Genomic DNA, 27,935 nt, shown 5'->3' on the forward strand with positions numbered 1-27,935 from the left:
AGTTTCTGCGGCCACAACCGAGACTCCAGGATGGTATGTTGCCTCCCTGGTGCAAGGGTCAAGGATGTCTTGGAGCGGCTGCAGAGCATTCTGGAGAGGGAGGGTGAACAGCCAGTTGTCGTGGTACATGTAGGTACCAACAATATAGGTAAGAAGCGGGAAGAGGTCCTACAAGCTGAATTTAGGGAGCTAGGAGTTAAATTAAAAAGTAGGACCTCAAAGGTAGTAATCTCTGGATTGCTACCAGTGCCACGTGCTAATCAGAGTAGAGGGAGCAGGATAGTTAGAATAAATACATGGCTTGAGCAGTGGTGCAAGAGGAAGGGATTCAAATTCCTGGGACATTGGAACCAGTTCTGGGGGAAGTGGGACCTGTACAATAGGAACGGTCTGCACTTGGGCAGGACTGGAACTGATGTCCTGGGGTAACATTTGCTAATGCAGTTCGGGAGTGTTTAAATTAATATGGCAGGGGGAAGGGAACCTATGCAGCGAGACAGGGCGAAGTAATATGGAGTCAGAAACAGATGGTAGAAAGGTAAAAAGCAATAGCGGAAGGCCGAGTAAACAAAGACAAGAAAGAAAAAGGGCCACATTACATTATAATTCTAAAAAGACAAAGGGTGTTAAAAAAACAAGCCTGAAGGCTTTGTGTCTTAATGCAAGGAGTATCCATAATAAGGTGGATGAATTAACTGTGCAAATAGATGTTAACAGATATGATGTGATTGGGATTACAGAGACGTGTCTCCAGGATGATCAGGGCTGGGAACTCAACATCCAAGGGTATTAAACATTCAGGAAGGATAGAATAAAAGGAAAAGGAGGTGGGGTAGCATTGCTGGTTAAGAGGAGATTAATGCAATAGTTAGGAAGGACATTAGCTTGGATGATGTGGAATCTATATGGGTAGAGCTGCAGAACACCAAAGGGCAAAAAACGTTAGTGGGAGTTGTGTACAGACCTCCAAACAGTAGTAGTGATATTGGGGAGGGCATCAAACAGGAAATTAGGGGTGCATGCAATAAAGGTGCAGCAGTTATCATGGGTGACTTTAATATGTATATAGATTGGCTAACCAAACTGGAAGCAGAGGAGGATTTCCTGGAGTGCAGAGGGGATGGTTTTCTAGACCAATATGTCAAGGAACCAACTAGGGGGAAGGCCATCTTAGACTGGGTGTTGCGTAATGAGAGAGGATTAATTAGCAATCTCGTTGTGTGAGGCCCCTTGGGGAAGAGTGACCATAATATGGTGGAATTCTACATTAGGATGGAGAATGAAACAGTTAATTCAGAGACCATGGTCCAGAACTTAAAGAAGGGTAACTTTGAAGGTATGAGGCATGAATTGGCTAGGATAGATTGGCGAATGATACTTAAGGGGTTGACAGTGGATGGGCAATGGCAGACATTTAGAGACTGCATGGATGAGCTACAACAATTGTACATCGCTGTCTGGCGTAAAAATAAAAAAGGGAAGGTGGCTCAACCGTGGCTATCAAGGGAAATCAGGGATAGTATTAAAGCCAAGGAAGTGGTATACAAATTGGCCAGAAATAGCAGCGAACCCGGAGACTGGGAGAAATTTAGAACTCAGCAGAGGAGGACAAAGGGTTAGATTAGGGCAGGGAAAACAGAGTACGAGAGGAAGCTTGCAGGGAACATTAAGACGGACTGCAAAAGCTTCTATAGATATGTAAAGAGAAAAAAGTTAGTAAAGACAAATGTCGGTCCCCTGCAGTCAGAATCAGGGGAATTCATAACAGGGAACAAAGAAATGGCAGACCAATTGAACAAGTACTTTGGTTCGGTATTCACTAAGGAGGTCACAAACAACCTACCGGATATAAAAGGGATCAGAGGGTCTAGTAAGAAGGAGGAACTGAGGGGAATCCTTATTAGTCGGGAAATTGTGTTGGGGAAATTGATGGGATTGAAGGCCGATAAATCCCCAGGGCCTGATGGACTGCATCCCAGAGTACTTAAGGAGGTGGCCTTGGAAATAGCGGATGCATTGACATTCATTTTCCAACATTCCATAGACTCTGGATCAGTTCCTATAGAGTGGAGGGTAGCCAATGTAACCCCACTTTTTAAAAAAGGAAGGAGATAGAAAACAAGGAATTATAGACCGGTCAGCCTGACTTCAGTAGTGGGTAAAATGATGGAATCAATTATTAAGGATGTCATAGCAGCGCATTTGGAAAGAGGTGACATGATAGGTCCAAGTCAGCATGGATTTGTGAAAGGGAAATCATGCTTGACAAATCTTCTGGAATTTTTTGAGGATGTTTCCAGTAGTGTGGACAAGGGAGAACCAGTTGAGGTGGTGTATTTGGACTTTGAGAAGGCTTTCGACAAGGTCCCACACAAGAGATCAATGTGCAAAGTTGAAGCATTGAGGGTAGTGTGCTGACGTGGATTGAGAACTGGTTGGCAGACAGGAAGCAGAGAGTTGGGATAAATGGGTTCCTTTCAGAATGGCAGACAGTGACTAATGGAGTGCCGCAGGGCTCAGTGCTGGGGCCCCAGCTGTTTACATTGTACATTAATGATTTAGAGGAGGGGATTAAATGTAGTATCTCCAAATTTGCAGATGACACTAAGTTGGGTGGCAGTGTGAGTTGTGAAGAGGATGCTATGAGGCTGCAGAGTGACTTAGATAGGTTAGGTGAGTGGGCAAATGCATGGCAGATGAAGTATAACGTAGATAAATGTGAGGTTTGGTGGTAAAAACAGAGAGACAGACTATTATCTGAATGGTGACAGATTAGGAAAAGGGGAGGTGCAACGAGACCTGGGTGTCATGGTACATCAGTCATTGAAGGTTGGCATGCAGGTACAGCAGGCGGTTAAGAAAGCAAATGGCATGTTGGCCTTCATAGCGAGGGGATTTGAGTACAGGGGCAGGGAGGTGTTACTACAGTTGTACAGGGCCTTGGTGAGGCCACACCTGGAGTATTGTGTACAGTTTTGGTCTCCTAACTTGAGGAAGAACATTCTTGCTATTGAGGGAGTGCAGCGAAGGTTCACCAGACTGATTCCCGGGATGGCGGGACTGACCTATCAAGAAAGACTGGATCAACTGGGCTTGTATTCACTGGAGTTCAGAAGAATGAGAGGGGATCTCATAGAAACGTTTAAAATTCTGACGGGTTTAGACCGGTTAGATGCAGGAAGAATGTTCCCAATGTTGGGGAAGTCTAGGGATCACAGTCTAAGGATAAGGGGTAAGCCATTTAGGACCGAGATGAGGAGAAACTTCTTCACCCAGAGAGTGGTGAACCTGTGGAATTCTCTACCACAGAAAGTTGTTGAAGCCAATTCATTAAATATATTCAAAAAGGAGTTAGATGTAGTCCTTACTACTAGGGGGATCAAGGGGTATGGCGAGAAAGCAGGAATGGGGTACTGAAGTTGCATGTTCAGCCATGAACTCATTGAATGGTGGTGCAGGTTCGAAGGGCCGAATGGCCTACTCCTGCACCTATTTTCTATGTTTCTTGTTTCTATGACAGGTTGCATGGCGCCAATTTCAAAAATTCGAACGAGGAAACTTTCAAGTTATTTTTTTGTAGTAGTCGGGCCAAAAAAAATGGGGTAACTCTTGAAATACGCCAAAAAAACAGCATTGGGGAAAATTGAGCCCTATATGAGTCTATTTTAAAATACTGTAGTCATGTAAATGCGATTGAACTGATCAGGACGTTTCAAGGCACTGTGAACGAAACTCGTAGTTCGCGCGGATCAAAGAGGACGCTTGTGCTGTTATTGGTCCAATCGGCAGGGTGCGGGGCGGGACTGCAGAAGCGTAGAGAGTAAGTACATTTAGACCTTGGCGTGGATTCTAGAGACAGTCCAGGGAAGCGTGACTCCGCGCTCAAGGTTCTGAGTGCCGGTACAATGGAGAAGTACGAAGCTGCCATGGTCCTGGGAGCGCTCGGGAATGCCATGGGCGATCACAATGTTTGTCATGCGTGCAACAAGCCTGGACTAAAATTGACAGAGTCTGATTTATCAGGAGAGATAGACACAATGATTTTAAAATCATTTCAGTGGAAGGTTCCATTTGATACTCTCATGCACATGGCAACTGCTGAAGCGCTGGCGTCTGGTGAGTCTTTTTTTATCTTCGTTTTTGCCCTTGCTTTGTTTTCCCCTCTTGTTGTCCTTGTTGCATGTGTTATTGGAGTATTGCTGTTCATCAGCCGCTTGATATTGGTATGCACGTCTTTCTTTTCTTTAACTATCTGCCCACCGATAAACAGAGTTCATTCACTCGATCCCATTGCACCGATAACCTTCATGTGGGTAGCGGTGAGGATACACATGTTGAAGAGCGGCTCTGACATCCCTGCGTCTGTATTTTCTGCCTCTTGCTTCGGACTCCTGCAGCACGATTTTACAACAACTTACAATTTATAGAGCGCCTTTAATGTAGTTAAAAGTACGATTTTAACTATCAACATTACCCTATCCTTTCCATGCACTGTCACAAGCTCTTGTGCTCGTTAAACTCATTTATCAAAATGGCATTCTAAAACGGAACGAAAATCCCAAACAGGATACTATCTTTCTCTTTCATCCATATGTGAATGTGAAAGGTAAACTTCGAACTGCCTCAAAACGTTGACAATAGCCCGATCTAGTTTCCGGGTAATAACCTCGCAGAAGTAGTTTGGAAAGCAGACTAGAAGTCACGTCACTGGCATAATATATACCGGATTCCACCAGTTACCTTTCCAAGGATCACACCATTTTTTAGGACATGGCATAGAGTACATTTTCGGCACAAAGACTTTAACAGTGGAGTTACATCCCCTAAAATAAAAATGTTGGAAATACACCGCAGCTCCGTTAGCATCTGACAAGAGAAAACAGGTTAATCTTTCGGGTGTGGGTCGTTCATCAAAATTTTAACCTGGTGGGTATTTCCTGCATATTCAGGTGTTTTGTATATATTATTGAATGGATTGCACATTTAATGTATCACTTTTACGCGTTTGATGCAAGATTTTATCAAATATGATCTTAAGATGGTTAGCATGTTAATAGTAATAAGTAATCTGCGCTGTTCTTTCAGGGTGGGAATCCTTGCAAGAATTTTGCAGCCAAGCAGCAAAGAGATACCTCATTGCATTGCATACATACCAGAACCGTGTTTCAAAATCAGTATCAGGCGGAGCCCAAGTGCAGTTAAAAGTCTATACCTCCAAAGGATACACCCCGTTGAATAGAACAGGTGAAAACTATTTCATATGATTTTAAGCAAGTGTACGCCTGTTAATTTTGCACCAAGACTGTGAAATAATGTCCTGGTTGAGGGAAAATGTAGGTGGATTAAAGCCACTACAGAAACTAAATAAAGAATAATTAATGACTGAGATTTGGTACAAACTATTGATACTCAGATACCAACAGATTCAGATGACACAGTATCGTCCTCAGTTGATCAACAGGAGCAAATCGTCTATAGTGTTGCTCACGCTAGTTTGAAGTATGAGAGGAAAGGTAGCGGAGGAAAATGATCAACTGTGCTGAACATCACAGAGTGATCAAGAAGAGATTATGTACCATGGTCACAGAAGCTATCATGAATTGCAGAGGATATCACATGACTTTGATCAGAGCAACCATGGTGCTGACACTGGAGCAGAAACCGGACTGAAGGGGTTCAAACAGGAAGTTATGGGAGGGGTGAACATGGAGTTGGAAGTGACAAAACGCTCACGGACATTAGAGTGGAAAGGGATATTGGAGATTGGATGGTGGTTGGTGAGAACAAAATGGTTTGGTTATGCTTTTTGAAGAACATGGGACGATAGAAATTTTGAATAGGAGGGGGTTGGTGCCTGACCAGAGGGAGCCATTTACAATGTTGGTGAGCATAGGATTAAAAAAGATGCGTAAATGATCAGGAGTTGGATAGGGAGAGGATTGCGGAAGCAGGAAGCGGTCCTCATGGAAAAGATGAATTTGGAGAGGGAACTGAGAGCAATAAGGAAGAAACTACAAGGTTATAATGGATTGGGATGAGGTGAGCCAGGGGCTGGAAGAAGGTTGGAGATGGACATAAGGTCAGGAGGTGGTAGTGGTTGCAGCACCAGCATGGATGGTCTTGTATTTGGAGACAAAAAAGCCCAAAAGTTCCTTGCATTATTGTTAGAGTTCAGGTTGGAGCGGCAGTTGGAAGAGGTTGCAGGAATGTTTATGAAGAGGAATCTGGGATTATTCTTCCCTGCCATGATGTTCCTGGGATTATCCTTCCCTGCCATAATGTTCCTGGGATTATCCTTCCCCGCCCTGATGTTCCTGGGATTATCCTTCCCCACCATGATGTTCCCAGGACTATCCTTCCCCGCCATGATGTTCCGGGAATTATCCTTCTCCGCCATGATGTTCCCGGGATTATACTTCCCGCCATGAATGGTCCCGGGATTCTCCTACCCTGCCCTGATGTTTCTGGGATTCTCCTTCCCCGCCCTGATGTTCCCGGGATTATCCTTCCCTGCCCTGATGTTCCCGGGATTATCCTTCCCTGCCCTGATGTTCCTGGGATTATCCTTCCCCGCCCTGATGTTCCCGAGATTATCCTTCCCCGTCCTGATGTTCCTGGGATTATCCTTCCCTGCCCTGATGTTTCTGGGATTCTCCTTCCCCGCCCTGATGTTCCCGGGATTATCCTTCCCCGCCCTGATGTTCCCGGGATTATTCTTCCCCGCCCTGATGTTCCTGGGATTATCCTTCCCTGCCCTGATGTTCCTGGGATTATTCTTCCCCGCCCTGATGTTCCTGGGATTATCCTTCCCCGCCCTGATGTTCCCGGGATTATCCTTCCCTGTCCTGATGTTCCTGGGATTATCCTTCCCCGCCCTGATGTTCCCAGGATTATCCTTCCCCGCCCTGATGTTCCTGGGATTATCCTTCCCTGCCCTGATGTTCCTGGGATTATTCTTCCCCGCCCTGATGTTCCTGGGATTATCCTTCCCCACCATGATGTTCCCAGGACTATCCTTCCCCCCATGATGTTCCGGGAATTATCCTTCTCCGCCATGATGTTCCCGGGATTATGCTTCCCGCCATGATGGTCCCGGGATGCTCCTACCCTGCCTTGATGTTTCTGGGATTCTCCTACCCTGCCCTGATGTTCCTGGGATTATCCTTCCCCGCCATGATGTTCCTGGGATTATCCTTCCCCGCCCTGATGTTTCTGGGATTCTCCTATCCTGCCCTGATGTTCCTGGGATTCTCCTATCCTGCCCTGATGTTCCTGGGATTATCCTTCCCCGCCCTGATGTTCCTGGAATTATTCTTCCCCGCTCTGATGTTCCTGGGATTATCCTTCCCCACCCTGATGTTCCTGGAATTTTAAAAAGTTTTAGCTTTGGAGAGTAAGTTGTGATACTATTTGGTGTGGTCAAGCCAGACCGAGCAGTGGAAAGTTGGACCAGTTATGGAATAGTTGTCTCTTGGGCCTATGACCCTTCACAACAACCCTGCCTATCTCAAAGCACTTTTACAAAATACGTTTCTCTTTTCGGTGCAGTGACTGTTATGTAGGGAAGGGCAGCAGCCATTTCGAGCAGCAATATCCCACAAGAGAGAGATAAGCGATATTGTGGCGGATAAAAGGAACATTTTAAATGTTAGTTAAGCTAAGGGATGTCAAAGTGCCAAAGCGTAACGGGATACCTGCTAGGATCCTGAAGGAGTTGAGGGAGGAAATTGCAGAGGCCCTAGAAATTAAATTGTGTGTGGATGTTTTTTAGAGGACTGGAGAGCAGCTAATGTAGTCCAGGTTGAACCTCCCTTATCCGGAACCACCCCTCGTCCAGAACTATTCTTGGCCACCAGGTAGCGCATGCACAGAACTCCGACATGAACAAATTGAAGTTCTTTCTCGCTGCCGACTCCTGCAATCACTGGCATGACCCCACCATCCACCCCCACCACCCCCTCCAACTGGCCACAATCTCTCTGCCACACTCCCAGCCCTAAGCCAGCCAGCCCCGAGACCCCCTTGCTCAGTACCTGTACCATCCAATTTAACGTGACCACCTCTCGTCGAGAAAAATCCCTAATCCAGAACAGGCCAGGTCCCAAGGGTTCTGGATAAGGGAGCTTCATCCTCTACCCATTTTTAAAAAGAAAAACATAGTGCACCTGGATAGTTACATAGAAACATAGAAACATAGAAAATAGGTGCAGGAGTAGGCCATTCGGCCCTTCTAGCCTGCACCGCCATTCAATGAGTTCATGGCTGAACATTCAACTTCAGTACCCCATTCCTGCTTTCTCACCATACCCCTTGATCCCCCTAGCAGTAAGGACTTCATCTAACTCCTTTTTGAATATATTTAGTGAATTGGCCTCAACAACTTTCTGTGGTAGAGAATTCCACAGGTTCACCACTCTCTGGGTGAAGAAGTTCCTCCGCATCTCGGTCCTAAATGGCTTACCCCTTATCCTTAGACTGTGACCCCTGGTTCTGGACTTCCCCAACATTGGGAACATTCTTCCTGCATCTAACCTGTCTAACCCCGTCAGAATTTTATATGTTTCTATGAGGTCCCCTCTCATTCTTCTGAACTCCAGTGAATACAAGCCCAGTTGATCCAGTCTTTCTTGATAGGTCAGTCCCGCCATCCCGGGAATCAGTCTGGTGAACCTTCGCTGCACTCCCTCAATAGCAAGAATGTCCTTCCTCAGGTTAGGAGACCAAAACTGTACACAATACTCCAGGTGTGGCCTCACCAATGCCCTGTACAACTGTAGCAACACCTCCCTGCCCCTGTACTCAAATCCCCTTGCTATGAAGGCCAACATGCCATTTGCTTTCTTAACCGCCTGCTGCACCTGCATGCCAACCTTCAATGACTGATGTACCATGACACCCAGGTCTCTTTGCACCTCCCCTTTTCCTAATCTGTCACCATTCAGATAATAGTCTGTCTCTCTGTTTTTACCACCAAAGTGGATAACCTCACATTTATCCACATTATACTTCATCTGCCATGCATTTGCCCACTCACCTAACCTATCCAAGTCGCTCTGCAGCCTCATAGAATCCTCCTTGCAGCTCACACTGCCACCCAACTTAGTGTCATCCGCAAATTTGGAGATACTACATTTAATCCCCTCATCTAAATCATTAATGTACAGTGTAAACAGCTGGGGCCCCAGCACAGAACCTTGCGGTACCCCACTAGTCACTGCCTGCCATTCTGAAAAGTACCCATTTACTCCTACTCTTTGCTTCCTGTCTGACAACCAGTTCTCAATCCATGTCAGTACACTGCCCCCAATCCCATGTGCTCTAACTTTGCACATCAATCTCTTGTGTGGGACCTTGTCGAACGCCTTCTGAAAGTCCAAATATACCACATCAACTGGTTCTCCCTTATCCACTCTACTGGAAACATCCTCAAAAAATTCCAGAAGATTTGTCAAGCATGATTTCCCTTTCACAAATCCATGCTGACTTGGACCCATCATGTCACCTCTTTCCAAATGCACTGCTATGACATCCTTAATAATTGATTCCATCATTTTACCCACTACCGATGTCAGGCTGACCGGTCTATAATTCCCTGTTTTCTCTCTCCCTCCTTTTTTAAAAAGTGGGGTTACATTGGCTACCCTCCACTCCATAGGAACTGATCCAGAGTCAATGGAATGTTGGAAAATGACTGTCAACGCATCCACTATTTCCAAGGCCACCTCCTTAAGTACTCTGGGATGCAGTCCATCAGGCCCTGGGGATTTATCGGCCTTCAATCCCATCAATTTCCCCAATACAACTTCCCGGCTAATAAGGATTTCCCTCAGTTCCTCCTCCTTACTAGACCCCCCGACCCCTTTTATAACCGGAAGGTTGTTCGTGTCCTCCTTCGTGAATACCGAACCAAAGTACTTGTTCAATTGGTCCGCCATTTCTTTGTTCCCCGTTATGACTTCCCCTGATTCTGACTGCAGGGGACCTACGTTTGTCTTTACTAACCTTTTTCTCTTTACATATCTATAGAAACTTTTGCAATCCGTCTTAATGTTCCCTGCAAGCTTCTTCTCATACTCCATTTTCCCTGCCCTAATCAAACCCTTTGTCCTCCTCTGCTGAGTTCTAAATTTCTCCCAGTCCCCAGGTTCGCTGCTATTTCTGGCCAATTTGTATGCCACTTCCTTGGCTTTAATACTATCCCTGATTTCCCTTGATAGCCACGGTTGAGCCACCTTCCCTTTTTTATTTCTATGCCAGACAGGAATGTACAATTGTTGTAGTTCATCCATGCGGTCTCTAAATGTCTGCCATTGCCCATCCACAGTCAACCCCTTAAGTATCATTCGCCAATCCATCTCAGCCAATTCACGCCTCATACCTTCAAAGTTAGCCTTCTTTAAGTTCTGGACCATGGTTTCTGAATTAACTGTTTCATTCTCCATCCTAATGCAGAATTCCACCATATTATGGTCACTCTTCCCCAAGGGGCCTCGCACAACGAGATTGCTAATTAATCCTTTCTCATTACATAACACCCAGTTAACTTTACATCTGTGAGTCGTTAAGTCTTTAATTAAAGATGGAATGATCACATATCTAGATAACCAAAAAAATAGTTAGAAGCAGCCAGCAGAAATTTCAAATTCTTTGAGGAGGTAACAGACAAGGTAGGTGGGGGAAATTCAGTACCTGTACCATCCAATTTAACGTGACCACCCATCGTCCGGAAAAATCCCTAATCCAGAACAGGCCAGGTCCCAAGGGTTCTGGATAGTGAAGTTCAGGGAAGTCTTTGATAAGGTACCACATGGGAAATTACTACAGAAGTTTAAGGGGTATGGAATTATAGGAGGGTAGCAAACGGGATGAAACATTTTTTAGAAGGGAGAAAATGGAGAGTAGATTTTGAGGTAGTTTTCCAGAGTGGATGGAATTGGGTAGTGTTGTCCCTTAACATTCAGCTCTGGGGCACTTCCGTTCATTGGTATATACAATGATTTGGATAAAGGCCTTGTGGGAATGGTGTTAAAATTTGCAAATGATACCAAAATCGGAGGTATAGTTAATTCTTTAGAAGATCTAAGGAAGCTGTAATAGGATATTGATAAGATGAAGGAATGGACTTAAAAAGTGGCAGTAAGTGTAATGTGATGCATTTTGGTAATAAAAATAACAGTTATAATTGTACTCTGAAGTAGTCTCGGTGTTGTGGAAGAGCAGAGGGATTTGTGGGTACAGGTTCACAGAACATTAAAGGCAGCAGCTCAAGTTAATCAGGCTGTGAAAAAAAGCTAATAAAATACTAGGTTTTATCTCGAGGTATAGACTATAAATGCCAAGATATATTGCCATGATCTTATTGAATGGCGGAGCAGGCTTGAGGGGCCAAATGGCCTACTCTTACTCCTACTTCTTATGTTCTTATGCCAAGAAGTGACGACGAGTCTACATAAAAGCTTAATAAGACCACAGTTAGAGTATTATATGAGGTACTGGTAGGATATTGAGGCTTCAGAGAGGAAGGATATTGAGGCTTCAGAGAGGATACAACACAGGTTGACTGGGATGCTGTCTGGTATGAGGAAATACAAATACAAAGGAAGACTTAAAATATTGGCTCTTTTTTTATTACAATAGCGCAGATTATGGAGCAATATAATAATGTGCTTAAACTTATGAAAGGATAAGATAGGTGAGGTAGGAGCAGACTGTTTCCAGTAGCTTTGGGGTCAAGAATGAGAGGCCATAGATACAAGATTAAATGTAAGAAATTTAGAAGAGAGGGCAGGAGAAGCTTCTTTACTCAAGTGTTGTGTAGGGTAAACAATGTTACAGACTGGTTGGGCCAACTGGCCTGTTTCCGTGATGTAACTTTTATGCATTAACATTTATGCATTTACTTCAGAAAACAGTGGGAGGGGATGTTTGTGGTGGTAGAGCTCAGTGTAACAATTTCAGAGAATGCCAATCTCTGACAAGATCTTCCTGTTACAGTGTAGGGACTGTGCATATATCTTATTTTTCTATTATGAACATAGTATTTTGTAACACCGTGTCAATTTTGGGAGAAGCAAAGATGACCAGGACAGAAAACAATTCAATTTTAGTTGGCGGGGGGAACGGGGGGGCTTGTTACCAGCAAAAGCAGCCTAAGCAATGTGAGATTATATGTAACTCAAAAATTCTGTTGAAAGTTTGAATAATCGAGTCAAGTAATTGGCATTTCAAAAGGTATTCAAAATAATCTGCTATTGTAAGTGGACATATTGCCTTAGTGTTTTGGTGGTTCTTGAATGATTCACTGGAAATATTCTGATGTATACAGCAATTTTGTGATGTTACAAATGGAAATTCCATTTCAAAGCTAAGGGCACAGTTTGAACAGTTTGCACTTTTACGTTTGAACATTATGTTACTGACTTCATTTTCATAGAACTTCAGCGGCACATTTGTAATGTACAGAATATTTATTAACAATAGTTTTGGATTTACATTAAATCATATAACATGAGCTTTACTAATTCAGTCAGCATACTTACTGTTCTCCCATGTTTAGATATTAAAGGAATGAGGTGAAAGTTTTATTATCCAACATGATTGCAATTTAATACAAGAAAACAGTAGGAACTAAAGCCAATTATAAGCTGGCTTCTTAAAATGTATTCAGAATCGGTATTTGTTTTAGTAACATTGGTATGTACTAGTTATGTGGAATGCGAAACACCATTATTAATCGGCTGTCACATGCCAATTCACAGAACCTAAATTTGGAGCAGCTGCAAGAACAATGTGTATCGGTATGTGCTATTCAAAGGCAGAGCGACTGAATGACCTCCTGCAAGCCAGCATTGAATGTGGTCAAATGACACACAGTTATCCAGCAGGTAACACGCAAAGGATTATGTAATACCATTTTAGCAATAAACATTTGTATCTGATGACCAAGAGAATTGTTCCACTACAATACCAAAAAACATAAAAGAAACCTGTTTCTGCCAATAGCATTCACAATATGCACACTGCAATAGATATGTACCAGGACCTCAATTCTAATGCTATACTTAGAAAATCACCAAAAACTACATTGTAGTAAAGAGCACATTACAACTGGGTCTACACCAGCTGTGTAGAGCTCCTCCCGGAGGAGCTCCTCCCTGAGCCACAGTGCGGATTTTGACCCTACGGGGCACAATGGACATTATTTTTACAGCGCGACAGCTGCAGGAAAAATGAAGGGAACAGCACCAGCCCTTATACATGGCCTTCTTCAAACTTACAAAGTCTTTGACACTATCAACTGCGAGGGTCTATGGAGCATCCTCCTCCGTTTCAGATGCCCCCAAAAGTTCGTCACCATCCCCTGCTTGCTCCACGATGACATGCAGGCCATGATCCTTACCAGCGGATCCATGACAGACCCAATCCACGTCTGGACCGGGGTCAAACAGGACTGCAACATTGCCCCAACCCCCTGCCCAATCTTCCTCGCTGCAATGCTCCACCTTACAGTTAGCAAGCCCCCCCCCGCTGGAGTGGAACTAAACCACAGAACCAGTGGGAACCTGTTCAAACTTCGCCATCTCCAGGCCAGGTCCAAGACCACCCTAACTTCTGTCGTTGAGCTACAGTACGCGGACGACATCTGCGTCTGCGCACATACAGAGGCCGAACTCCAAGTCGTAGTCAACGTATTTACTGAGGTGTACGAAAGCTTGGGCCTTACGCTAAACATCCGTAAGACAAAGGTCCTCCACCAACCTGTCCCCGCTGCACAGCACTGCCCCCCTGTCAAGATCCACGGCGTGGCCATGGACGATGTGGACCATTTCCCATACCTCGGGAGCCTCTTATCAACAAGAGCAGACATTGACGACGAGATTCAACACCGCCTCCAGTGAGCCAGTGCAGCCTTCGGCCGTCTGAGGAAAAGAGTGTTTGAAGACCAGGCCCTCAAATCTGCCAAAAAGCTCATGGGTAATATCCGCCCTCCTGTATGGCTCAGAGAAATGGACCACGTACAGTAGACACCTCAAATCGCTGGAGAAATACCACCAACGATATCTCTACAAGATCCTGCAAATCCCCATGGAGGATAGATGCACCAACATTAGCGTCCTCGACCAGGCCAACATCCCCAGCCTTGAAGCACTGACCACACTTGTTCAGCTCTGCTGGGCAGGCCACTCTGTTCACATGCCAGACATGAGACTCCCAAAGCAAGCGCTCTACTCGGAACTCCTTCACGGCAAATGAGCCAAAGGTGGACAGAGGAAACATTATAAGGACACCCTCAAAGCCTTCCTGATAAAATGCAACATCCCCATTGACACCTGGAAGTCCCTGGCCAAAGACCGCCCAAAGTGGAGGAAGTGCATCCGGGAGGGCGTTGAGCACCTCGAGTCTCATCGCCAAGAGCATGCAGAAATCAAGCGCAGGCAGCGGAAAGAGCGCGCGGCAAACCAGTCCCACCCACCCTTTCCCTCAATGACTATCTGTCCCACCTGTGACAGGGACTGTGGTTCTCGTATTGGACTGTTCAGCCATGTAAGGACTCATTTTAAGAGTGGAAGCAAGTCTTCCTCGATTCCGAGGGACTGCCTATGATGATGATGAGTGCTATAAACTATTGATGCTGTAAACAGCAGTACTTTATTGAAATTGTAAATTTATAATCTCTATATTCATAAGTAAAACAATTAGGAAAATAAACTAGAATATTATGTAATGTTCTTAACCAATAGGTTACCAAGTCAGATTCTGGTTTATTCCATCTTGACTAAACTCTTGTGCATCCATTAGTGGATAATTCAAGTGAAGCATTTGGGACTGGCATGAAAGTGAAGAATACCTGAAAGAAAAGAAGAAATATATTCATTTGGTGTTCTGTATATTTTTTAGATTTGTACCTGCATTATATTTAGGTTTGCATTGTATTGTTTGTTTCAATGTATTGTACACCACCATGCTGTATTATTCATTCTGTACACTGATTTCACTCTGGTATCTTTTGTGCACCAGGAATATGCAATCAAGCTGAGTCCAAGAAGATAGGCCTACTGTCTGAACTCCTTTGCATTGATTTTTGATATTATGGAACAAAACTATATAGTGAATTGCACACATCACTATACAGTTAAAATGGGTCGAAATTCGTTATGGCCGTTTTTGAGACGGTGTCACTGCCTGAGTGCTGATTTTAGTGCCGAATGTTAGGCGCAATCTCAAAGTCCTAAATTCAGTTTGTACGTTCAAAGATGAGAAAGCTGCGCTAAAAAGTGGTGTTTCACACTCGTCCTCGTGCAGCAGCTCAGGAGGCCGACTGAATTTCCCGACGGGAGGCTGACTATGCTAGAAAAAAAAGTGAAAAAAAAACTAAAACTTCTCCGATCCACACACACTTCCCCTCCTCTTAAAACTAATAAAAACATGCAGAAATAAATAAAGAGAAAAACTTATCTTCCTTTCTGGGTGATTCTGCCCAAGATCCGCTCTGTAACGACTACTTTTTCCTGGCTGTATGGCTGCCTGTTTGTACAGCAGCCGTACAAAGCAAATATCGTGACAGAGGCGTCAAAAAGGCGTTGTACGCTGAATGACGTTACCACGCGGGTGGCGTTTGCTGGAGCAGCATTGCCACTTGGCGCCTCTGCCAAAGAGCCAACTGAATGTAGGACGAGGCGTCGACGCCACTTACTGTTGAAGGTAGACCTTACCCGCCCGTTTGCCGCCTCCCGCGCGCGGTAACAGACGGCGTCCACAACCGAATTTCGACTCCAAAATGTTTTGTTCTTAAAAGATGTGCAACAGATAAAACTGATTGTTACTTTAATATTCAAATCACTTCAGACTGGTTCTCATTTAAAATATATTCATCTGTAGGGTTTCTAGGTACTTTCTGTACAGCACTTTTTACATCATATGCTATTCAAGGGAAGCCTATTGCCCAGTGGGGACGTAGGATGATGCAAGTGATGCCCATTGCGGAACTGTACTGTGAAAGGAAAATGAAGCACTTTTCAGGTAGTATCCAGTTTGCAAATCTATTTCTTAAATAGAACTTCATAGTTTTCTCATTATTTGTATAACATTGATTTTTAGATCCTGATAGGTACAATACAAGAACTTTACAAAAGTAAATATAAATTGTGAAATATTTTGCTACTTATTGTTGAGATAACTAGAAGGTTTCTGCTGGTAAACCTTGAAATGTTTCTCATTTACTTTTGTTGTAGTGTATAAAGAAATGGAATTGCATTTAAAACATATTTACAATGACCTTATAACAACAGTCCCCACCATAATTTAGTTACAATTACAATATTGGGTCTGCCACAGATATTCTCTTGTCATTCAGCATCACTGTTCATGTCAATAAGTAATCTCTGCATCTTATGATCAAGAGTGTTCCTATATTACCCAATATCAAAATGTACCAGGGTGCAACAGGGGACATAACAATAGACCTGCTTGCGGTCTGAACTGGATGTCATGTCTTCCTCACATGTGCTTCTTGAGCCTCTCAGTCGGCAGACTGATAACACCTTTAGTCAGACGAGACTAACTAGCAAAAGTTAACCATTATTATTTTACAGTGAATGTGCTGAGTAACTATTTTAACCAAATTTCACCTTTGATCCAATTAACTTGAGTTCCATCCAAGTGAATGAGTAAAATAATAAAAAATGCATCTCACTGTTTTCTGAAACAGCTTTTCATCTTAAACGTGGCCAGCCATCTAAGCCAAGGCTGACTTTCTTCTTAAATGAAAACTGCCTGCTCTTCACTGGCTTCCCTTTCAGCAGATCTCACCAATAGACCATCCAACTTATGAGTATTTATTCTCTTGTCTCACAGAAAGTAGGGGAATTGGTTTCTGGTCCCACCCCCTGTCTGGGGTTGATCAGAGTAACTGCCAATCAAACCTACTATTGCACACGATTGGTTAGAAGAGCTGCCCATCAGGTGTGATACAGACCCCTCCCCCACAAATGTCGGTCATTAGAAACTCTCAAACAAAATTTCTCAAAATAATTTAAACGAGTGTGACATAGGGCTAGACTTTCCATTATTTGTGTATGCATAATGCCCACTTAATGTCCATTTCAACATGAAATGAGGTTTAACGCCCAGATATCGCCCATTTAGCCACAAAATGGAAACCGACGCTCATTTTTCGGACACTTATCGCCAAGCATTACTTTTGCCATGTACGTAACGCTGGGAAAAAAATAATACCTCTTGCGCACTATTTTTGGGCGGAATCATCAGAATGGGCGAAACGAACGGCCATAATATCGCCCAGCGTTACTTTTGGCATGTAATTCAATAATACCAACCGCCCACTTTTTTTGTCGTAAAGATCACATTTGCCGAAACTAGCGCCCAGTATATCGCCCAGTGTCACTTTCAGCACCTCGCACAATATTGCTCGCCCACAATATTGCTCGCCGAAAACACCACTCTGAAAAAGTCGAACTGTTCTGAACTAATCACAGCGGTGTGTACACCATTTTGCAAATCTCAGGTCGCTTCATTGAAAAGGCTGCTTCAACTTCGGTGGAGTTTGGATTGACTCTGGAGGTCTTCTCAGGTGAAGTGACCATCTGAACAAACATCTTTTCATACTGTGGATGATTGGGTTTTACTGTAGGTGTCTTTTAGTGTGGAAATTTATTGCTTGTGAACAATCGGCATTATACTTTTATTGGAATGGGGCCAGCCATTTCTCAGCCTGCATCGATTATTACGCTGATGCTGCAGAGTGCAAATGGCACAACATCTAATCCACAGCATTATGTGCCCAATCTAAGACATGCTGGACTAAGGAGGAAGTCCAGACCATTCATAACCCGCACTTACAGGGAGAAGCGGTCTTACCTCGACTTATCCGAGAACACCTGCCTTCGGAGACTGCACTTCCACAAAGTGGTTATCAGTGAGATATGCCAGCTCATCAGGGCAGATCTACAGCCTGCCAGCACCTTCAGGACATCACTGTCCGTCGAGGTCAAGGTCACCACGGCACTGTCATTCTACGCGTCCGGTTCCTTTCAGGCCTCCATGGTCGACATTTCCCCTCTGTCTCAGCATGTTACACATTGCTGCATTAGTCAGGTCGTGGAGGCCCTGTACGCGCGTAGGATGGACTTTATCAGCTTCCCTATGACCACGGAAGCTCAGACTGATAGGGCTGGAGCATTCTACTGCATTGCTAAGTTCCCCAAGGTGCAGGGAGCAATACAGTGCACTCACATCGTCTTGCGGGCACCTTCTCAGGACCCAGAGGTTTTCCGCAACAGCAAAGGATTTCACTCCCTAAAGGTCCAACTAGTTGTTGACCACAACCAGATAGTTATGGCAGTGAATGCCAAATATGCGGGCAGCTTCGATGAGGCTCACATCCTGTGTGAGAGCGCTGTCTCTGACATGTTTACCAGTCAGCCACAAGGTCAATACTGAATGCTTGGTGACAAATGATATGGCCTAGCCACCTGGCTGATGACACCCACAACGAGGCCAAGAAGCGATACAACGAGAGCCACAGAGCCACACGCAATGTGGTCCAGAAAACAATTAGTGTGCTTAAGCAGCGCTTTAGATGCCTAGAGCACTCAGGAGGGGAGCTATAATATAACCTTGATTAGGTAGCTCAATTTGTGGTCGTGTGCTCCATGCTGCACAACCTGGCTATCAGGAGGCGACAAGAATTGCCAGAAGGGACTGATGGACCACCTCAGGAGAGAGAGGAAGAGGAGGACGAGAGGCTGGACGCTGACCTCGGGCCAGACATTCAGGCTGACTATGGAACCATGCCTACTCGCCCCTCCAGACCGCAAGAAAGGGCCCGTGGTGCATAGCTGCAAGAATCTTAGGAGCTCATAAATCATCGATTTGCCTGAAAGAACGTTGCTGTTATTGACAAAGCTGACACACTGCTGTGTGTGCAGCTCAGACATTAATGGTGGGTATCATCTTGGTGCCAGTTAAAGTTTAAGTTGATTCAAGTTAAGTATAATTATACCCTTTCATGTTAAGGAATCACCAGTGTGTAGTGGTCCAGCTATCTGAGACAATGTGCAACAAGGTTATGTTGAATAAAAAATATTTAATACGATCATTGGTCTGAAATCATAAGTATCACGGGCAAAAACACCCCACCCCCACCCCACTTTTTCGAACATTGACATCAATCAAATGGTCAACATGTCCAGCAACACAGAACACAAATGCAAACCAACAGGGTGGCCCCTTTCCCCCATACATTACAACAAATTGCATACACCGAGATGGAGATATAACAAAGCCGTCACCTACGGACATGCACCTCACTTTCCTTCCCCCCTCCCCACCTCTACCCCTTCCCCTCCTTGCTCCACGCCGCCTGGCCGAGGAGCACCTCAGATGGTGCGAGGGGGATGAAGGCAGAGCCAGTGGTTGCACGGATACGGGAGCGAGGGGTACCAAGGTGGGAACATTCTGTGATCCAGAAGCAGGATCTTGCTCCTGCCTCTCATGTGTCATTGGCACTGGGGGGTGGAGTGCTGCGCTCCGGGACCACTGGAAGGCCTGTGCCACGAGAGTTCCTGGCTATCGCCTCCAGGGCCTCCGCCATCCGTGGAACGTACTCAGTCATGGTGCCGGAAATGCTGGCCAGCTGTCGGGATATGCTCCCCAATGTATGTAGGATCTGGTCACTTATGTCTACAGTCCTCCTGGACAACTGTACCATCTCTCCACTCTCATCTGGCGTTCGTGGAACAGACCTGCCGCATCCACGAAACCTCCGCGGGGTTGGCGCCGTCCTGAGGACACCTGGGGTGCCCTGTGGCGAGGTGCTTGGGCCCGGTATGTCCAGGAATGGAGGTGGGAATGGCTACAGGTGCACTAGATGGCCTTGGGGTCGAATGCCTTCTGGAGCCTGGTGATGCAGACTCTTCAAATCCACGCTCTCATCCGTGGAGAACAGATCCAGCAGATTGACGGCGAGAATCGGAGCTCCTCAGCACCAGATGTAGGATCGTCTGGCAAGTCCGGCCCCGCGCCCCCACCTTCTGGCCTTGGTTCCCGCTGCTGGCTGAGTTGCAAAACACAAATGAGGTTATTAGAGGAGAAGGGGGTGCTGGGGTAACAAGGTGAGTCCAGCACTACACACAGCATATGCACGACAAAAGCACTACCGCTATCAACATCACAGACATCACATTTCATGACCATCAACACATTCTGCATTGCAATGATTCTCATGAGGCCATTATTATTTATAGGACACTTTTAGAAATCATCTATCATATATTATTGTTTGGATATGAGTGGGTGTGGCATCTATTGACTTGACATCACGCAATGGTGTATACTTTACTCACGTGGCATCACTTCAGGCTCTGCAGCTGCCTGCGTGGCCGTCCGGGGGTTGCTTGCCACTAGTACCTGCTCCTCAATGTCAGTGAGGTCGCTGCTGACTGGTGGCCCCCCACCTGTTCGCCTCTGCTCGGACTTATTCGTTGAGGAGCTTCTTCTATAAAAGGTAACAGGACGACATGGCATGAGATAATTGCGTGATATCGTTGCTAGGTACTGTCACAGATACTGATACAACACATAACCGACAGATGTAATCATGATTATTATGATCATTATCATTCTTTACCTAAAGACATGCACTGTGACCGCAGGCTTTGAGTACAACATTCCCGGTAAAAGTGAAAGACCTCACATCTGATGAAAGTCACTCATGACTGTTACAAATCAAAATATATAAATACATGTAAATAAATGTAATACTTACTCTTGCGGATCCGACAAGGTCGTTCCATCGCTTGCGGCATTGGTTGCCCTCATGCACTTCGTTGGTCGCCAACGAGACCACCTCTACTATCTCGGCCCATATCTTCTGGTAGGCCTTTGGGGTGGGCTTCCCACGCCCTCCCTGTGTCAAATCACCCCAGCGTGACTGGACCTCCTGCATGAGGGAGGCATTAACCTTGTCCGAGAACCTCCTCGCTCTTTTGCGTCCTCCAATGTGCTCCTCTCCCAGCTCACTGCTCTCACCAGCACCAGTCTCCACAGCATGCTGTGTCGCCTCCTCCACTCCCTCCATTATAAGCACCAAATTCGGGAAAATATCTGGCTGGTAACAGCTAAGTTTTTTTTAGCACAATTTGCTATAAAGCTCGAAACTCTCCCTCCTTCCTCCCAAAGCAGCCACACCACACCTACGCATGCCTTCACTCCCTCTCTCTCTGTCTCCTCTTAAGCACATGTAATGATGACCCTTGATCTCTTGAACCACGGGAATCAAGCGTTGCCATGCCGTTGCTAAGGACGCCGACACTTTACGGCAGAAGGTCAGAGAGATATAACGCTAACGCCCATTTCAGATCGTTTGCAGCAACGCCCAATTTTTAAAATGGAGACTAGGGGCTTTGAAAATGGGCGACAAGCCAGCGATCTGAAAACCCATTTTTATCGCTCACGCCGGAAATAACGCCCATTTTTGGGCGATCTGCACAAAAGTGTAAAATCCAGCCCATAATAGGGACAATTTTAACCCTTACCTCAGTGGAAACTGCAGTCAGGCAATTAAAATTTCCTGTGGGATTCGCTCACTGACGTCCCACACTGATCCTGCAGGTTCCAATTTTAATCTGCTCTTCTGAGCAGGCAAGAGAAGAGGCACACCTGCCTGAAACCGGCAGGGTTCTTCTTTAGATATGTAGATTAGGCTCTTACAACATCATGGGGTCTTTTACATGTAACTGAACAGGCGAAGTTGGTTTAACGTCTCTGAAATGTAACTCTCCCTCATTGCAATATCGGCCGAGATTGTATGTTCCAGTTTCTGAAGTGGGGTGCAAATCCATAACTTTCTAACCCTGAGGTACCACTGAACCAAGGCTGGAATTGATCAGAAATCCCAATACATGAAATATTGGAAAAGTACCTGTCTATATAGACTGCCCGACATCTCTTCTATGTAATTACAGCATGATAATTATAGCATATAGCATTGCTAATTCAGCCCTTTAATTAACAAAGCAAAAATAGAAAATTTGGGTAATGACATCACATGAAAGGTTTTCTTGAATAATAAATATTTTTTTATAGCTATCCCTATAAGAGTGATGGGCAACAGAATATTTACCTGTTTATTGCACTGAGGATAGCCCTACAACCCTCCCAGCTCAGGTACAGCGTGAATAAGATACAAGGTAAAGAAAACTCTACTTTTCCACAAAATGTGCCTGAACCACAACCTTAGAAGAGCAGCACTGCAGGATGTTTTCAGAATATTTATTGCTGTAACTAATTTATGTGCAGTTTCTAAAGATATTGGCTGTATTTTGTGTGAGTTATTTTATTTACACATGTGTATATTTGCTCATATTCACAGATTATCGTGAGAATTGGTTTTCTTTTGAAACCAAATGGCAATTTTACCTCCAACTGAGGGGAATTGAGAAGGATGGATGTGATGATGCAATGTTTCCTAAAATCTATGATATTGAAGAACTAAATAAGGTAACATCTGGGTGGAATATTTGCTTAGTAATAACACAAAGTTCATTTTTAACATCAAATTCATCAATCATCAATCAATCATCATAGGCGGGCCCTCGAAACGAGGATGACTTGCTTCCATGCCAAAAAAGGATGAGTTCACAGGTGTTTCAATGAAGGGCCCAAACTACATTCTCAAGGGTGGAAGATGCCTGTGCGTGGATTTTTTTAACGTGTGGTGGCCATTGCGCACCAGCCACCACATGGGCTTGACAGAGCTAGGTCTTGGTCCAGTGGCAAGGATTACCCAAGGTGACTGGAGACCAGCTCTGCTGCACGGACCTAGTGCGCACAAATATCGCAGTGTGGGCTGGCCCGTGCTGCCCCTGGGCCCCTGGCCCCGAATTCACTCCTCCGCTGGGCCCCGATCACGTCCCTCTACAGTCTCTCGCCACTCCTTCACCCCGATCTCACCGCTCCTGCTGTATCTGCCCACGCTCCAATCACCGACCTAGACCTTGATGACGTCACTCTTTGCTGCCGTGGCCCTCCTGCACCAGTTCGCACTGCTCCCTGAAGTAGTATGCCTCCACGCTGCTCCCAAGGCCTCCACGCTGTTCCCGGGGCCTCCACGCTGTTCCCGGGGCCTGCACGCTACTCCTTTTATGGCCCCGACCTGCCACTGGTGTTCTCACACAGGTTGGGGCCTCCACGCTTCAAATTCAATAAAATAATAACTGCCTGAATGCCTAATAATTTGAGGAGTAAAGAGCCTGCTTATTTCTAATCAGTCTTTTATTTCTCTCTAGTCCTCCCTCTCCATTATATCATCCGTTCAAGTACTTGCAATTTTAAAAATGTGATGTTGAAATAATTCTAGCATTATTGTCATCATACCTAAACATTTTAAATGCAGGATATTCCCCCAATTAAGGAGATACCTGAGAGATACCTGCTTTGTTATGAAGGATGCACTTTTCTATCCTATTTTTCCTCCAGAGGAGTTTCATATTGTTCAAATTTTGTTAGAAATCGATTAAAACAATTATCCAATTGTAAATATTGAGAAATTAGTATATTCATTAAGTAGAAGGCATTATTTTGGTAACAAAACATATACATATATTTAACCTACATTAATAAAAGTATTGGAGTAATAGAATAGGAAAATTAATTTTGAACTGATAAATGTTCACATTGATTACGTCCTGTTAGTGGAATATAAGGATACAGGCCGAATATACACACCGGATTTTCAGCTTTCGGGATTTTTCAGCGAAAACGGTAGCAATATTTGAAAATACCATTTTCGCTGCGCTACCATTTTTAAGCCGAACTTTCAGCCTTTTCGTCGGTAAGGGAGGCGTTCCATGATTATTCGTGGCGCAAAACGCAAGTTTCAGCAACTTTAGTTCGGGATCGTTAGCGCTGCGAGAGAGGCCTTGAGAGGGGACTAAAAATTCCAAAAAACTTTTTCAAGACCCTTAGCTACCAACTCGCTGGGAAAAAAAAGAAATAAAAACTTTAACTTACTTTTTTGCAGATTTCCTTACTTACCGCTGCTGGCAGGGCTGCACCGACAGGTTAACAGTGTCAAAGGCCTTTATAAGGTCAAAGAAAGCCATGTACAAGGGTTAATGCTGTTTCCTGCATTGCTCTTGCAGTTCTCGCAGCATAAAGATCATGTCAGTTGTACCCCGTAGTGGATGAAATCTGCACTGTGACTCCGGGAGGAGCTCCTCAGCCACAGGGAGAAGACAGATGAGGAGGATTCTAGCGATGACTTTCCCAGTGGCTGACAACAGGGAGATTCCTCTGTAGTTGCCGCAGTCGGACTTGCCCCCTTTTTTAAAGATGGTCACGATTACTGCATGTCTGAGATCTCCTGGCATGTTCTTCCAGTTGAGAGAGATGAGGTTATGCATTCATGCCAATAGTGCCTCTCCGCCATACTTTAGTGCCTCAGCAGGGATTCCATCTACTCCCGATGCCTTATTGTTCTTGAGCAGATGGATGGCATTTTTTACCTCATGCAGGGCTGAGGTTTTGCTGAGGTGGTGGCGGGTAGCATGCTGCGGGATGGAGTCGAGGACACTCGTGTCAAAGGCAGTGTCTTGATTAAGGCGATCTTCGAAGTGCTCCTTCTAGCGGGTCCTGACTGCCTCAGTGTCCTTGATGAGTGCCTCCCCGCTCTTGACCAGCAGTGGGGTGGGGCCTTGGGTGCTCGGACCGTAGGTGGACTTGATTGCGGTGAAGAATCCTCGCACACGATGGCACATCATATGGAGCGTCCTCCTCAATTTTGGCTGCCCCCAAAAGTTTGTCGCCACCTTCCGCCTGCTCCACAACTACATGCAAGCTGTGATCCTGACCAATGGATCCATCACAGATCCAGTCCACATCCGGACCGGGGTCAAGCAGGGCTGTGTCATTGTGCCAACCCTCTTCTCGATCTTCCTCGCTGCAATGCTCGACCGCACACTCAACAAGCTCCCCGCTGGAGTGGAACTAAACTATAGAACCAGTGGGAACATGTTCAACCTTCGTCGCCTCCAGGCCAGATCCAAGACCTGTTGTACGTAGACGACGCTTGTGTCTGCGCATATTCAGAGATTGAACTCCAAGTCATCAACATCTTCACCGAGGCGTACGAAAGCATGGGCCTTACATTAAAGGTTCTCCACCAACCTGACCCTGCCACACAGCATTGCCGCCGCCCCCCCCCCCCCCCCCCGCCAGTCATCAAGATCCCTGGACAACGTGGACCACTTTCCATTCCTCGGGAGCCTATTATCAGCAAGGGAAGACATCGACGACGAGGTACAATACCGCCTCCACTGCACCAGCGCAGCCTTCAGCTGTCTGAGGAAGAGAGTGGTCGAAGATCAGGCCCTCAAATCTGGCACCAAGCTTATGGTCTACAGGGCTGTAGTGATACCCGGCCTCCTGTATGGCTCAGTGACGTGGACCATATGCAGTAGATACCTCAAATCGCTGGAGAAATACCACCAACGATGTCTCTGGAAGGTCCTGCAACTCACCTGGGTGGATAGACGCACCAATGTCAGTGCTCTCAATCAGGCCAACATCTCCAGCATCGAAGCATTGACCACACTCGACCAGCTCCGTTGGGCGGGCCACATTGTTCGCATGCCCGACACGAGACTCCCAAAGCAAGCGCTCTACTCAGAACTCCTACATGGCAAGCGAGCCCCAGGTGGGCAGAGGAAACATTTCAAGGACACCCTCAAAGCCTCCTTGATAAAGTGCAACATCCCCACCGACACCTGGGAGTCCCTGGCCAAAGACCGCCCTAAGTGGAGGAAGAACATCCGGGAGGGCGCTGAGCACCTCGAGTCTCATCGCCGAAAGCATGCAGAAAACAAGTGCAAGCAGTGGAAGGAGCGTGTGGCAAACCAGACTCCCCACCCACCCTTTCCTCCAACGACTGTCTGTCCCACCTGTGACAGAGACTGTAATTCCCATATTGGATTGTTCAGTCACCTGAGAACTCACTTTTAGAGTGGAAGCAAGTCTTCCTTGATTTCGAGGGACTGCCTATGATGATGACCGACAGGTTTGACCTGTCACTATTCTGGGCGCGACGTACGGGTTGGGAGAATGCCAAAAGTCGATCGCTAACGCAATCAAAGTCATTGCACATCGGCGCACCTCTCCCTGGCAGTACTTGGAAGCGCCGCTGCAAACAAGTACCCGAGGATCCCGCCCGGGCTTTGCGACCGGGTTTTTGCCATGAGGGTCAAATCGCAGCGAAAACCCGGTCACAAACCTGCCGAAAATCCGGCCCAATTAGTCAGAAAACTATTATTAGCAACTGTAAGGATAACATGAAGCTGACTAAAATAGTCCACGGGAGGCAAACTTTTATTTATAATGCATCAATGTTGAAAATGTTGTTTTATAACTGAACAAAAGCTCCCTATGTTAGAAATTACTGGACATGTAAATCTCTAGAATCCTTCCTTACACTGTAACATGAAGCTGTCACCACAATACAAAGTTTGAGATGAATCATGGCTTTGACAAAAAATAATCTACATTTGTTATTGATATCCTCCATTTAGAAAAAATAACAGTCATTGATAATCGCTATTGAAGGCATCTCCCATTTAAAAAAATCTAAGATGTCTGAAGCACTTTAATTATAAAATTAGTATGTCATGTCATAACGTAGGTATGCACTGATTGGAATGCACGTAATTATCTCTGAATAAAGCTAAATGACTACTTGATATATTATGATTGCAGGGATGAAGTAAAGGATGATATTGGAAATGGAATCTTAGTCCCCTGAATTTTTGTTATGATAAATTATTCCACATCTTTTAAATGGGGTGTATCTCTGGACCTGTCATTCTTGAACCTAAATCTGTTTTGTCAGAGCTGAACCATTACTGAACGTACCATACAATTCTCAAGTGGCTAGTTAAGTCTTAGTGTATTATTATATCAAATTGTTTTCCCACGCACTACAATTAGAATATGTCTCACATTGTCACAAGAGGATGAAACCTTACAAGGTAGCACGATTATGTTATTTGATTTGACGTCATTTTACTTGCTCCTTTAAGAGTCACATTCGTTTATGGTGCGTCTGTGATCTCTTTATAGAACACATATGGTTTGTATCAGTAGTGGCTTACAGCTAGCAGGTAGCACTGTTGCAAATTCGAGACTGCAGTGGTTCAAAACACAGTAGCACATCCCTTGCTTAAAACAAACTTTTTGACAATGGCCTACTACAAATTACGCAGTGTAAAACTAGAATATATTGGGGAGAATTTGGGGTCACTTGTGCCTCCTGTTAGCACCCCCAGGGAGTGCTAACGGGGCGTAAACGACTTTGCGACCGATCTCCTGCGCCTGGAGATTGCGATGTCATTGCCGTGTGTAGTGCTCCGGATTCTAAATTGGGTATCGCCCACTGAAACTGTGCCGGGCGATGACAGCTTCAGGGGACGCATACCGGGCGGCCGGCCGTTAGAGGGGCGAAACTTAATGGAGTGGTAGCAAGCTGCTCCTGAAAAAAAATCACCGGTTTTCCTTTCTACACTGGTGCCAATTTGGACATGGGGTCCGTGCCACGATGGCTCAGCCCGGCACTCTGCTTGAGCGACATCACTGCTCCCTGGTGATCCAGGTAGGACCCTTTTTATTATCCAGATTTTGCAACTTGGGCTGTTCCCTTTAATTCAGGGAAGAGCACCTCATACGTGGCAGCGCTACTCGGCTCAGTGCATAGCGCTGGTGAGCCGTGCGGCCCGCTCCCAAGCCATGAGTCCCGCTACCGCCCCAGGTAGGAAGTAGAATGCTTGATTTAGCGTCCCATTTCCTTTTGGGGGTGGTAACCCCAACTTATCTCAGGAGGTGAGACTTCTGCACAAAACATTCACAAAACCCTTAGCTACTAAATCGCG

General features: G+C 45.3%; 2 protein-coding genes across 4 annotated transcripts in view; one reads left to right on the forward strand and one right to left on the reverse strand.

Annotated features, from left to right (window-relative positions):
* Positions 1-15,541, reverse strand: part of dcun1d1 (DCN1, defective in cullin neddylation 1, domain containing 1 (S. cerevisiae)) — a 104,010-nt gene extending 88,469 nt beyond the window's left edge. The window contains exon 1 of the mRNA XM_070883432.1: positions 14,747-15,541. The gene's annotated coding sequence lies outside the window, so the exon portion shown is untranslated. The remainder of the gene's footprint in view (positions 1-14,746) is intronic.
* The window catches only part of LOC139265888 (uncharacterized), a 45,033-nt gene continuing 20,957 nt past the window's right edge, over positions 3,860-27,935 (forward strand). The window contains exons 1-5 of one of the 3 annotated variants that reach the window (XM_070883428.1): positions 3,860-4,116; positions 5,086-5,244; positions 12,759-12,884; positions 15,880-16,020; positions 22,391-22,518. In XM_070883428.1, coding sequence (XP_070739529.1) covers positions 3,906-4,116; positions 5,086-5,244; positions 12,759-12,884; positions 15,880-16,020; positions 22,391-22,518 — 765 coding nt within the window. In that variant the 5' untranslated portion in view covers positions 3,860-3,905. Of the gene's footprint in view, positions 4,117-5,085; positions 5,245-12,758; positions 15,703-15,879; positions 16,021-22,390; positions 22,519-27,935 lie in introns of those variants that run through there. The other 2 variants (XM_070883429.1, XM_070883430.1) reach the window with 2 other exon arrangements.

Source organism: Pristiophorus japonicus, chromosome 6 (genome assembly GCF_044704955.1).
Source record: "Pristiophorus japonicus isolate sPriJap1 chromosome 6, sPriJap1.hap1, whole genome shotgun sequence".
In the NCBI taxonomy this organism is placed as follows: Eukaryota; Metazoa; Chordata; class Chondrichthyes; family Pristiophoridae; genus Pristiophorus; species Pristiophorus japonicus.